A 14,537-nucleotide genomic window follows, 5' to 3' on the forward strand; every position below is an offset into this window, starting at 1 on the left:
AGATACTTCAGGAGCAAACTGTTTGTTTACACTTGGATAAAGGATTAAACTAAATATATAATTTATTGTGGTATAGTCATTTTTTAGCTGTTAACAAGCATTATTTTATCTGCAATGATCTGAGACAATGATAAATAAAAAAGTAGATAAACACTCTTGTGTGGAAACATCAAACCCATATCCCAGCAAGTGATTTTCCTTCCAGCTTTGTTGTCTGAGTGGATAGAATACCCATCTTCAACTAATAGGCAGCAAGTTTAAACCCTATAGTGATGTGGATATTCATGAATTTTTCAGTGGGAAATAATTTCTGTTGCCAGATATGATGCCACTACAATGCTTGTTGAAAGCTTGAAGTAGAATGAATGAGTTAAACATTATGTCTTGAGAGAAGGGTTTTCTAATATTTAACCTTTAGCCTGCTCACAGTATATACCTACATTATATAAACTCATAGGAACAGGCTGTAATAGTAAATTTTATTTAGCTATAGTGTGGCTATAGAATTCCAGTTAGGAATTTAATGAGTTTGTTATAGCAGTGTTTACTGTACTTATTCTAGAACCTTAAAGTTATGTAAGTAGATAGTTTACTTTGTGTATCAAAGAGGAATAATGAGAAATTCTAAACCATTACTTCAAATATTTAAAACCTCACTTTTTTTTTTGTGTGTGTGTGTGTGTGTGTGTGTGTGTGTGTGGAGGTGAGAGAGCAACTTAGGAATGATTTAGTGGATTTTGTAGCTTCTTTTCTGTTTAGTAAAGAATAATAAAACAAAAAGTTTTCACATACAGCAAAGCATTATCTTTTGATGCATTTTAATGGAGTGTTACAACTGAAAGCTAGGTGCAACTTTCAGAGGAAACCTTGTTTTCTTGATTGTGTGTTTATTACTGGAGTTGCTTAAGAGTCAAAGCTAGACAAATAGGAGGAGACTTCCACAGCCTTTTAAGGAATGCAGAAAATTGACCAGGGTTTCTGACCTAATGTCCAATTCTCACCTTCACATAGTACCCTATCAGAAGGTACTGGCCTGAATACTGAAAAACCAAGGATAGGCTAGAAATTTGGGACTTATCCAACCTAACTCTTTCTGTATTGGTTTAAACCAAAAGATTGATAGTATAAGATAAAAATAATCACACTGGCTGGGCTCATCCATTTAAACAAGGTCCCTGCAATTTTTGTCAGGAAACCAGGATGAACAGAAAATTCAGCCAGTGAAACAAACTCAAACCTAGCAACTGCTGAATTAAACACAGGTACTCATATATATATATATATATATATATATATATATATATATATATATATATATATATATATATATAAAATGGATATAGATATATTAATGGAAAATAAATTGGAACAAAAGAATTAAGGAAGAACCATGTTGATAAACTGGTACAAACAAAGACATACCAAAACAGCGAGATTCTTCAAAATAACTGCAAGATGTTATATTCAGGCAATGCTCAAGAGGTCAGTAATTGTTTGTGTTGGATTCTTTCCAAGATTTGGAATGGCAATGACAATTGACTTATGCCAAGAATCTGGAAACTCTTCTTCTGTTTATTATTCTATAATAAATATATAGAATACTTATATAATAATATAAGTATTTTATTATAAAGTAAGAGAAGGAGATCTAGAGAACATTTTATTCAGTGGGCCTGATGACATCCCTCTCGTAATAGACATCATCAGGCCCTACTGCACTGGGATGACAGAGAGAGAGCACGACAGTGCTCATTTTAGTTCCTTTCTAACAAATAGCTGATTGTATGTCTCTAGTCCATTTGTAGAAAAGCTTAGCTACTGTTTCTCTTGTTGCTCTTTCAATATTAAAAATTCAGGAGGATATGAAGCTATTGAGATTCGAGCAAAATTTTCTTCCGAAATGCAATGGCTTTGGGCTCGGCAAAAATAACTCTTCCATTATGATCCTAAGTAGACAAATAATGCATCCCATATTCTCTTTTCACTTTCTAGAGTTTTTTGCATAAAATTTGTGAACTTTTTGTTTGATTAACATACAAAGTAAATTGGATCCAATTGCATCCTCAAAAAAATTTGAGGATGAAGTTTCAGACAAGGTTTTTTTTTTTTTTTTTTGCTTGTTTGTTAGTTACCAGAGCTAAACAGATGCCCACTAACTGGAAAGCAGTGAATGTGCTTGGAAGGGAAACACCAGGGTTACCTACATGCCATACTAGCACCACAGCAAGCCTTTGGCGTGGTGCTAGTATAGCATCTCCTACGGCTATGGTCCCCTATCCGTAGGACCATAGAGTAGGAGATTTACTGCTACACTTACCCTTTCCGGTAAGTACTAGCCTTTTGCTGTCTTCAAAAATCATCTAGCAACTGTGGACAATTTTTTCCCAGGCCTCTTTCAGCATAGAGATCTTATCATTCCATGCATCTCTTATAGCCTAGAACCCTTCCAGAATTTCCTGTATGACTTCTTGCCTAGTGCCTTTTTGGATGTCTACTGCTGTAATAACACTTGCTCAAGGTCCTTGAGTAGCACAACTTGAAGATGGCTATGACAAACTCACCCACTGATCTGTAGGCTGCAGCAGTGAGGGGGAGGGGTATTGGTGATAGGGTGAAGATCATTTAATCTTGAAGGGTGGCCAGGAGAATTGTGTATAAGGAGTAAAATTTTGAAAGGGATGTTCTCCTTACAATAGCCTTTGACCTCTAGTACAAAGCAGATGTCAACCCATTCTTCAAAAAGTGCTGCAGTTACCCATGCTTTCACATTAGACATACAAAATGCACTGGAAGTCTAGTTTTAACACATGCTTCAGCTTTAAAGTACCAGAAGCATTGGCACCAACAGATGTATTAGCCTATCTTTGGCTGGTTTGAAACCTGTCATGGTTTTCTCCTTTTTTGCAATTAATGCTCTTGATGACATCTTCCAGTACAGCCCCATCTCATTTACATTAAAAATTTGATTTTTTGTATAGTCACTGTCAATAATGTTCAACAAGTCCCGTGGAAATTATATAAGGTGAATAATAGATCCAGCATTATTTCAAATGCCGAATGTAGAAACGAAACTTTCATAATTCGTAAAAATAAGTTGACCATAGAGCTTATGGGAATACACTTAGCATTCACAAGTTGCCTTAGTGGAGAATACTTAGGCAAACAAACGCTGCCCAGGCATCTATATATCCGCTTTCTATTAGTCCATTGCGATAAAGTTTCACTGGCCTGACAGCTGTTTCAAACTGTTCTCCTCAGAGACCAGGCAGAAACCTTAAAGAGAGCAAAACCTCTTGTTCAGTACTAAGGAATTTGAAAGGTCAGAGAGGCATATTTTTCATAAGCAAACACTCAGTCAGTGCATAAAGTATTTACTAAAATAAAGAGCCAAAAGGTTTCAGTTTGGCAATGCAAAATTATATAAGTGGATATTAGATCCAGCATTTTACATTCGGTTTTGAAATAACTATTTTAGTAAATACTAAATATATTTAGTAAATAGCATACAGCATTTTATATTTGGCTTTGAAATAACTTTTTTAGTAAATACTTTATGCACTCACTGAGAGTTCACTTACAAAAAAACACACCTCTCTGACATTTCAAGTCCCTTAGTACTGAATGATAGTTTTTGCTCTCTTAAGGTTTCTGCCTGGTCTCTGAGGAGAACCAACCAGTTTGAAACAGCTGTCAGGCCAGCAAAACCTTATCACAATGGACCAATAGAAAGCAGATATATAGATGCCTGAGCATCTTTACGTTTTCTAAGTAGTCTGCACTAAGGCAATTCGTGAATGCCAGCGAGTGTATTCCCATAAGCTCTCTGGTCAACTGATTTTTACGAAACTGTCATAGTTTCTACAATTTGCTTTGAAATAATGCTGGATCAAACATCCACTTTATTTATATAATTTTGCATCACCAAACTGAAGCCTTTTGGCTCTTTAATTTAGTCAAATCCTGTGGAAATTTTTTCTGCAGCAGCTGCCTTTAATAGTTTAAAGGCAGCTGCTGAATTTGCTCCAAATTCAGCATTTTTTGCTTCACTTAGGCCTAGTTTAAGGGAACATGGCAACAGGTTTGACCATTCATCCATGCCATTAAGAGTTTCTCCATATCCCTTTTCCTAATTAAAGTAGTGTTCACTGGAGTAGCACTTTTAACTGCAGCAAGAATTTTTCATTTTTAATTGCAGTGTGAGGGAAGCATACTTTTTGGCCAACCTCAGATTGTGCTACACCTTAATCACTAAGTTTAATCCTTTTCATCTTTGAAACTAATGTATGATTTATGACTTTTCACTTTTATCTGCCATTATGTTAAGTTTAATCACAGCAAAAATAGTAGAATAAAAGAAACAGTTTAATATTCATACAAATCACAGAGTGCAAAACAACACAGATGTGCGGCAAGCCATGCCTGATGGCAGTGTCATGGCACTAAAGACCTGTAATCCCAAAGTAAGTGATAACTTTGGGATAAATGGCAATTCAAAAATATCAATAAGTGCAAAGTCAGGGTATGCCTGTATTTCATTTTTCTAATTACACAGGCAAATTTCATTTGTTATATGAATGTATTTGATAGCAGAAAGTAAGAAAAATCTGAATTCCCTCTAACCCATATAACAAGAATATGACACGGTTATATAGTTATATCACAAACTCCCACTTCTGACCTCATCACAAATGAGAGAGCAAAATTGATTCTGAAAACTATGGCATTGATGTTAGTTAATAGTAAGCATTGTGTATGAAAATACAGAGAATGAACAAGTACAAATAAAGATAATATGGATGATCCATTTGAATAAAGAACAAGATGTAGAAAGCAAACTAATATGTTTTAAGTCTCTTAATACTTATCAGAGGTAAGAAGTAATTATGCTAACTCAATAGTTGAAGTTTATTTTTACACATGCCTTTAAGTTTTTAAATACTCAAACCAGATGTTGAACATGTGAAATGGGAAGTGCAAGTACATATCTGTGTAAGTCAGTTGGAGAAACTGTTGCTGCAAGAGAAAATTAATGAAATGAGAATGAATGAGAGGTTAGTGGTACGAGCAAAGAGAGAAGGAACAAGAATGAAAGGGAAACTGGGTGAGTCATGGTGGACACTAACTAGTGTAGATGGTTTCAAGAGATGTGCGAGTGTGCAAGAAGGGATTAAAACAGTCAAGGATATGCGGGTGATATTTAGGTTTGGGAAGAGGTGTGTTATCAGTGATGATAGAGGAACAGAGAGAGAGAAGTTAAATCCAAGAAATGTAGTAAATGGGTCTTGTTATAAAAATGGAAATGAGCTAGTGTGTATGTTTACAAATGCTAGAAGTATTCAAAACAAAAGGAATGAAATTGTAGCATTGATAGAGTTTATTTGTCCAAAAATTGTTGGAATAAGTGAGACATGGTCGAATGAGGATGATATTCTGACAGGAATAGAGATGGAGGAATATGTAGTCTTTTGTGATGATGGAAGGGGAGTTGTGCCCATCTAGTATGGATATGTAAAGGGCGCGCGCGCGCACACACACACACACACACACACACACACACTGACAGTGGTTTTGAAGCAATATGGTGGGAAGTGGAGGTGAACAGGATGAAATGTTTAGTAGGGTGTTGCTATAGATCTGGTAATGTAGAAGGCAATGAGAAGGAAATGTTAGCAAACTGGTCTGGCTAATAAGAAAAGGGCGATCATTATGGGAAATTTCAATTACTGTAATATAGATTAGAATGAAGAGATGTCATCTGGAACCAAAGAGAATGAATTTGAGTTTAAGGGAAAACTATCTAACAGTTTACACATGAATCGAGTCCTGGGATTGATTATTTCAGAGTATATTATTGTAAATGAAATAATCATTTCAATAATGGCCAGCCATATCAGAGCTTTAGTGAGAAAGGGTTATATGTGGAACTATAAGGTTGGTAATTATGAAACTGAGGAATGAGTGTTATCATGTAATGAGGATTTGGATGGGAAGGAAATCAATGCTGCTTGGTCCTTACTCAGAAAACTATCTGCCAGAGGAAATGATCAAGAGATTAAAGGTAGATGTAAAATGGATGAATGAAGAGGTGAAGAAAAAGAGCATTGTGGAGACAGCACAAGATGACTGGCAATAATCAGGAGTACAAAGAACAAGCAAAGAAGGTAACGGCAGCAAAAGTGCAGTATGAGTAGCAGTTAGAAAATAAGGCTAAAAGAAATCCGAGTTTTTTTCAACATGTGGCCAGTAGAAAAAAAATGATTACAGGATGATGTTGGTCAGTAATAATGGGAGAATGATAAACACTAAGGAAGATAACTAGGAGGTGTTTAGAGAACATTCATTAAAGTATTCCATCCTTGTGATTGGAACATAATGCAGAACTTGAGAGCAGCGATAATGTGGAAGAACCACTGATGGTGAGTGAGCAGGAATGGGAGAATGATAAACACTAAGGAGGATAACTAGTAGGTGTTTAGAGAACATTCATTAAAGTATCCCATCCTTGTGATTGGAACATAATGCAGAACTTGAGAGCAGTGATAATGTGGAAGAACCACTGATGGTGAGCGAGCAGGAAGTATGAGGAACTGAGTAAATTTTATGACAACAAGGTCTTGGGACTTGATGGTATATCACCAAGTTCCTTGAGGGAATGTTCCAGGGCATTAACAACTAATAAGGAGTTCTAAAGGAGTGGAAAAAGGGACAAAATTGTTCTCTTCAGGTCAATCTGCTTGTCTGCAGTGGTGGTGGTGGTTAAGGTGTTGGAGAAGCTAGTGAGGACAGAGATTCAGAAATGGATTGACAGCAGCAGAATTCTCTTTAATGGACAACATTAAGGAGAGTTTGAAAAGTAGAGCAGATGTTGTAGCCTTGCAAGACTTGAATAGATTGTCTGAGGATGTCAGTTTAATGTAGCAGAATGCAAGATTTTAAAATTTGGGAAGCAAAGATGGAATGCCAAATATAGGATTGTTGAGGATATCTTAGAATAGATGGACGAGTGGGCTGATGATGGTAGGGACTTGAAATTTTGTGGACATTTTATTAAAATTGTGAGGATGATGCAGAGAATTATGGGAATGATGTGGAGAACACTGACATGTAAATATAACACATTATAATTCCATTGTACAAAGCTTTGATCAGGCTGCATATAGATTACTGTGCACAGATTTGGTTGCCTGGTTTTCAAATGATGAGTTGTTGGAGAGGTTTCAGAGACGATTGACCAAGTCTGTTTCTGGTCTCTGGAATGTGGAGTATGAGGACAGATTGAGAGAATGTAAATTGCAGAGCCTAGTGGATAGAAAGGGGGGGGGCACAAACGAGATGTATAATTTGTCAAAGGGTAATTACCAGATTAACGTGGATGAGATTTTTTTATACAATGTCTGAAGACAGGGGAAGAAAGAGGTGGTCATTCCTGGAAGCTGTATAAGGAGGGTGTGAGCAGAAGAATTTTTGCATATAGAGTGGCAGGCGATTGGAATGTTGCCTGAAAGTGCGAGTGCAGAGACGCGAGATCTCCACGATCGACTCCACAGATGCCTGATGATAACTCAGAGGCTGAATCCCAACTACAAAGCTTAGAAATATAACTGAAAATGTATTGCACCACAGCTCAGTTAGAAATTATGCCTAGATTAAAAGCAAATATCAATGTCTTCATTATTGAAGCTCTTAATAAAAAAAAAGGTATTTACTCATTTTAAACTCACTTGGGATAATGTTATGTCAACTTGGCAGACACTTATGAAAAGGAAGGATGACATTTCTCCTTGCTAGCTCTGGTGTCAATCACACATTACCAGCTTGAGGCAGTTCAAAGAAGTGATGCTTTCACTACAACTCACACTTCAAAAAAAAAGTAATACATTTTTACTCAGAGTTGCAAGCAGAGAAGTACTGAATATGCTGCTGACTCTCTTGGCACATGCAACAAAATATCTGTATTATCTTTTTTTCTCAGAAAAGATAATAGGGATAAAAGAATGCTGTTCAGTGCACATTGGGTCAATAATAATTATCATGACATTGCAACAGTTATGCAATTTTAAATCTTGCACAGTACTTAAATAATGGTAATCTAATGCTACAGCATAACATTTTTTACAACACTAGTACACCTCTTTTTTAAGATGTTAACTGCCATTGGCCCAATGTGCAAACTTACTGGCACTGCAAATAGGTTGTTAGTAGTTTTCACTGTCACAAAAACTACAAACTTTTCTTTAATAAAAAAAAAGTTGAGGTTGTGTGATTATGCCACTGGTTGAAGTTTCTAGTCTTGCATGTGTGGTAAGCAGACAGCTCATTAGAAGCTAGTGACAATGTTGCACTAAGATTCCGATGCAGCTACCATAATGTTCAGTCCTTTCTCTCAAAAATATACAATTTCTATTTTTTTTTATTTTTTTTTGTCACTGTAGTTACAAATTTTTGGTAAACAAGAATCTAATATCTTGCAGTTAGCATATGGATAAATACATGTTTTACATATGCCATCTATGAGACATCTCACCATGAGCTATATATTGGTTCCAGAAGAGGGGGGGAGGGGGGATCTATATAAAAATAGGCAAACGTTAATTGCTTGATGTTTGTATCATCTTAGTACCACATGCTTCTAATAAGCTCGATGCTCCATTTTCTCATCTGCAACTCAGAAACCTTTAACCAGTAATATACACATGAAAGCTCTAAAATTATGTTAGTACAACTCTGATGTTGCAATATTTGCATTTATTTTACAAATCTGTCATGTTATCTCATTTATTCACTTGGAAAAAAATTATTTATTTCAATTTCCCTATAGTTACTTAGTATGCTAATCTTAACTCCTCTCCATTTGAAATATGTGCATTGGCAACAAATTGTTTAGTCCGTGACACTGTGTTCAGCAAAAAAATACGTATTAGCTTCCTAATATAGATGGCCAACTACGAGTTCTCGTACTTAGCAGTCAATGTGTTAGCAGTCTACTCCTAATACCTCCCCCCCCCCCAAGCAAGCAAGATAGCTTACTTAGGGGGGGGGAGGTTAGGAGTAGATATGATACAGCAGCGATTAGTAAACTAGTACTATGTATACTAGATTTGTGGATTTGTTGAGTAAAACCTGGAAGTCTACAATATTCCAAATAAATATTAATAAGTCAGATTATTTCTATATCAAGTTTCTACATTACACTAAACTTATTCAGACATGTCAGAATATTATGTTCGAGATTGGTTTCAATCCTGTACAAAGTATACTGTTAAAAACTATTATACTTACTTTTTTTGCTTTTTTTTTCTTCACTATTTGTTTACTTAATTTTTCATTTTCTTTGTGTTTTTTTACTTTAACAGGAACAGTAGGTTTGCTGTTCACTTCATTCTGTAATGGTTTTACCTGTTTTGGAGGAGAGAGAGAGAGAGAAAATTTTAGGAGAAAGCATAGTAAATAAGACAGGAATATGAAAAACTACTAATGTCCAGTGATAAAACATTAATATTTATTTTGCACTGGGTGGGTGAAAAATTTAATTTGGCAATTAAAAAAAAAAAAGGTTAAAAAGTATTATAGCCTCCCCCCCCCCATACACACACAGTAATTTGATGGTTATATTCAATTCCTCACATTATCATGAAGGAAGGAGCAACTACTACGATAACTACTACTATGAAGTAGTTTTATCAGTAGTATCAGCTGTGCTTAAACATTGCTGAATATTAACAATTGCAGGTTGTTTTCCTGATATCTTAAACATAGAATGCACAGATCCACTGTATCTATAATACTGCTTTTGTTATTTCCACCCTCAATCAGGAGACACACATTCAAGTGAGAATGGTGAACTCCACAATTTTTTTTTTCATGTTGCCCCTACCCACGAAAGGTTATTTGCAAACCTGTTGCACACCAGGTTTGTGTATGGGTGAGTTAAGAATTTTTTTTTCATGTTTTTATGAATTTATTTATTGTTTTGTATTTCTACTTTATTTTTTACATAATCCAGAAACCCTGATCTACAGACCAAACATGGAATGTTATCATGTGACTTCAAGCATCCAATTTTATCTAAAGACAATTGCAAACATCCATTCCCATGGTGGGATTTGAGCCTGCAGTCTGTTGGTTGGATGGGGGGTACGCTAACCACTTGGTCAACCAGACTGGCAATTAAATGTTAAACTAGTAAGAGTAAGGAAATAATGAGCAGATAATCATAAAAAAAAAAAAAGGTACATTTTATAACACCATTCTTATATAGCAGTACCTTTATCATAATAGAATTTTATTATGTGACATCTCCAAGGAATCTAAGGACTCATCTTGGGAGGGCACTACTCTACTCTGCTACACACACACACATCTCACATCACCCCTACTACTTACTTCCTCAAATACACGCAATGACACTACCATCATTGCCATCTACCATATAACACCAACACCACCAGTATAAATTTTTGTAAACTGCACATGTTCTCATAGCTGATTTTCCTGTATGCAGGATGAAAAACCTCAGTTTCTGGGAGGGAAATAACCTCTGTATGAGATTGGCTACCCCCCCCCAATTAATATGGTAGAAATGAAACAAATTTAAAGTGATCCTAAATGCTAAATTTCATAAAAATCAAGGGAGAAATCATAACATTTGAATTGTTTCACGTCATTTACTAATGAAAACAATTATGCAAAGACTTAGGAAAAAATTAAAATTACTATACTACAATAATGTACATTAGTAGTGTACACCAAAAACAAACATACATGGACTCAACATGTTCTCTTCATACCCACAAACACAATTTTAAATGCAAATCCTATAAAAAGGTTTTAACTAATACATTAGTACTGAGAAGACTATGGGATCTGGAAATCCTGCTCTAGAGATCAAACATGAAACTTCAAGCCAATGAGGTCTCCAAAATTGGGGTTATCAATTGGTTGATTAAGTTCATCACAAACCCACATACAAAGAGAACAAAAGAACCTATAAATGCAGTGCCATATGTGTTGCAGGTGAAGAATGAAGTTGATTTTTTTGACATTTTTCTTGAAGAGTTCTTGGCTGTAATTTGGGAACGTTGTTCGAGAGAGAACAAACGAGAAGCATATTCACTGTGTTTGGAGTTGCACCAGTGGGTATTCCTGTTGCAATAGAACCTAGATACACAGTTTGAAACTTCTTGAATTTTTGATGTCTTGTTTTCATGAGATATTGTTTGTGACAAAATCACATCACTCAAAAACTCTCTCAAAGAGTTGTCATTTTGATGCATAAATCAAATTTTGTAAGAGTTTGATTTATGCATCAAAAGTTACATGTAGTTCATAAAATGTTAAGCTAATTCAAAGAAACACATGTATTAACCACAGTGAAAATTATTTAATTGTAAACATTTCATCCTAAGTATCTTAGGACATCATCAGTACAGTAGTTTAAACAATAATAGGAATAACATACAGTTAGGGCGCATGATTACAATAGAATCTCATTAAACGTGCATAACGTGTTACAGAAGTTTTTTTTTTTTCAAAAAAATCTAATAATAATTAATTTTAACATCAAGACCACATTCGTCTTTTTAAACCGCAAAAATATCTGGCCTCTCTCAACACGGAATTGAAAATCCAAGCCATAGGATCCATTGGGAAGTGTCTAAACTTTAACATAGATCTTTATACAAACATGAACGCTTATATAAAGTTCTGAAGCCCTACTACACAAACCAAATTTAAACCGCAACGACGTTCTTACTATTCCTAAAGTATGGAAAATTGGTAGAGTGCGGAGGATGTTCGAAACTTTTTTTTACAGTTATCCCAAAGATGAATGTGTGTAAAGAAAGTTAGCTTTCTTTCAAAGATTAGTTCCAAAAACTTGGCCTCTGGAATTACTGAGAATAGTTTGTCCCATTCTTGAATCAGGATCAGGATGCATTTCCAGCAGAAGTGTACACAGTTTTTTTCAGCAGATAACCTGAACCCATGACAAAAGCCTATGAAGATAAACGATCCATTGTTTGTTGTTTTTCAATGACTTGATAGTGCAGGAGTGATAAGTCAATTGTGAAATCATTGACATAAATTTAATTGCCTACTGTGGGAGGAAGCTATTCAGTAATTGAGTTTACTTTAATAGTGAAGAGGATCAACAGTTAAGATGGTCTTGAGGAACCCCCCACCTTGATGCTATGGTTGAGATAATGCACTACCAACTTGGAACACATGGCTGATAGAAAGTTCCTAATAAAAACAGGAAGGTACTTCCTCAGACTGTATCACAGAGTTTTTCCATGTTAAAAAAAAAACTCAAACCACACGTTCTTGTGTCAGGAAAGTCTCTTATACATATTTCTAAATGGACCAAGGTTGATGGTTGATTAATGTCTATGAAAGCCACATTTTGTGCTGGAAAGAAGTCTGTTGACTTCTAAGTAACAGAGAAACCTTGTGTTTACCATTTTTTCCAACACCTTACAAAGATAGTTAGTCACAGCAATGGAAATATAATTATTGACCAGGGCTCGATTGCGTGGCTTTAGGTGAGTTAATGATAAGAGCCTGGAAACTCTTCCTCTGTAAATATTCTATTGTATAGTAAGAGGAGATCCACAGAGGATGATGGAAGATATTGATCATCTTATAATGGATGTCATCAGGGCCAACTGCACTAGAGAGAGAGAGGTGCTCTTTTTAATTCCTCCCTAACAAATGGTCAATTGCATAGCTCAATCCCTTTGATATAAATCCATAGCTGCTGTTTCACTTTTTTTTTCTTTTCTCAAAATAAAAAAATCAGGAGGATAGGAAACTATCGCCGAGATCCTGGCAGAGTTTTCTCCCAAAGTCTCTGCATTAAATTTTGGGATCAGCAACAATACATCCATTATGTTTCAAGGTAAATAAATGGTATGTTCTATATCTACCTTTCAACTTCTGGATTTTATCCCAAACAGTTTTTGCACAGGTTATTTGTTTAATCAGTGATGGAAATTTAATCCAGGATTGATTTTGAATGAAATCTCACATAACATGCTATTGTGTCTGTTGTGGTAGGATATGTACAAAATACATTCCACGCTTTATCTTGATCTTTTTTGGCTGCTACTCTCAGTTCCACTAAGGCTTTGGATGGAGTGGAAATCAGGATAATGTTTATGAAACTGCTACAGTTTCTGCATGGACAAGTCTGACACACTTCACTTCTTCGGTATTAAATTTTGCAAGAGAGAAAATGCATTCCAGTCAGCCTCATCCATTTTCCATGGTTCCTGTGAAAACAGTGCTGTTAAGAGGAAAATGATCACTTCCATATATGTTTTCTATATATCTTCCATCTTGTTGTGATTGTGGATAGGAGATTAATAATAATGTAAACTTAATCATGTAGCAATCAGGAAATTGCAGGGGTCACCAAAGTCATTTGCCCGTCGACCCCTTCAAGCGTTTGACTTTTTATCGACCCCCTATATTTTACTATTACGTAATTATAATAGGACAAGCAAAAAAAGACGCTTGTGTGAGTTTTTACATTGTTTATTTTATAGTTACAGTGTTTATTGTATGTATAATATAATATATATTATTATATTACTATTACTACTATCACTAGTAATATCACTGGTATTACTAGTGATATTAATAAACTACTGGTATTAATATCACTGGTATTACTACCAGCGCTGCTCAACGCTTCAACATAGAGAAGTTTAGTTCGTGAATGAATAACGATTGAATTATAATATGTATGTTGATGAATTTTAGAACATTAACGCTCACTTGTATGTCGATGCGCAAAAATGAGACTGGGATCGAATACTTGTAAGTATCAGTAAATAAGAACGATGTACGTGTTGCAATCTCGCTCCCACTGCGCCGGCCGACAGGAACCACCAACATCCGTTTATTGGTAAATACGTCATTTTGGCCTACTTGATTGGCCTCAGTAACTATTTTCATGACCTTACTCCATCTTACAGGTCCATGAATAGGACCTGTAAGATGGAGGTACTGATCCCACGATTCACTCTTAATTGTGTTGTCATTACCTCCATGTCTTTTGTCATGGAGGTAATCCAAGTTAACTGAATTAAATATTACCCATACAATGATGTCTTATATTTTTCTGTTGACCCCCAATCGACCTTGAGCCCGAATCAACCCCAGGGGGTTGATAGACCCCTTTGGCGACCACTGTTCTAGAGGAATGATATGAGTGGGATCTCCTTAGTGTTCAAAACTCTAAAGAACCAAAGTGTAATAGTCATAAGAATTCTGATGCTTAGGAATTGTAACTATAACCAGGAGTATCATCCTTTTAACACTTCTAACCCCAACTTCAATAGAATAAGAATCTTAGCTGCTATACATTGTGAATCCTCTGAGGTCCTCAAACTGCCTAATGTGATTTCTACCATTGGTGCAGCAGTAAAGAGCACAAAACTAAGCATTACATGAGCAAAAAACCTAAACACACCAAAATGCAATGGAGAACAATTTATTATATATATAACTAATTCATAACAGAATCACTTTAATTT

At 35.5% G+C, this 14,537-nt stretch overlaps 1 protein-coding gene across 1 annotated transcript in view; it reads right to left on the reverse strand.

The window, feature by feature from the left end:
- Positions 1–14,537, reverse strand: part of LOC150104813 (cytokine-like nuclear factor N-PAC) — a 418,156-nt gene that overhangs the window by 250,407 nt on the left and 153,212 nt on the right. Inside the window, exon 9 of the mRNA XM_090395069.1 lies at positions 9,280–9,396. Coding sequence (XP_090251195.1) covers positions 9,280–9,396 — 117 coding nt within the window. The remainder of the gene's footprint in view (positions 1–9,279; positions 9,397–14,537) is intronic.

The sequence above is a fragment of the Typopeltis vanoorti genome, chromosome 7 (genome assembly GCF_054136105.1).
Source record: "Typopeltis vanoorti isolate ZY-2024b chromosome 7, IOZ_Tvanoo_1.0, whole genome shotgun sequence".
Taxonomy (NCBI): Eukaryota; Metazoa; Arthropoda; class Arachnida; order Uropygi; family Thelyphonidae; genus Typopeltis; species Typopeltis vanoorti.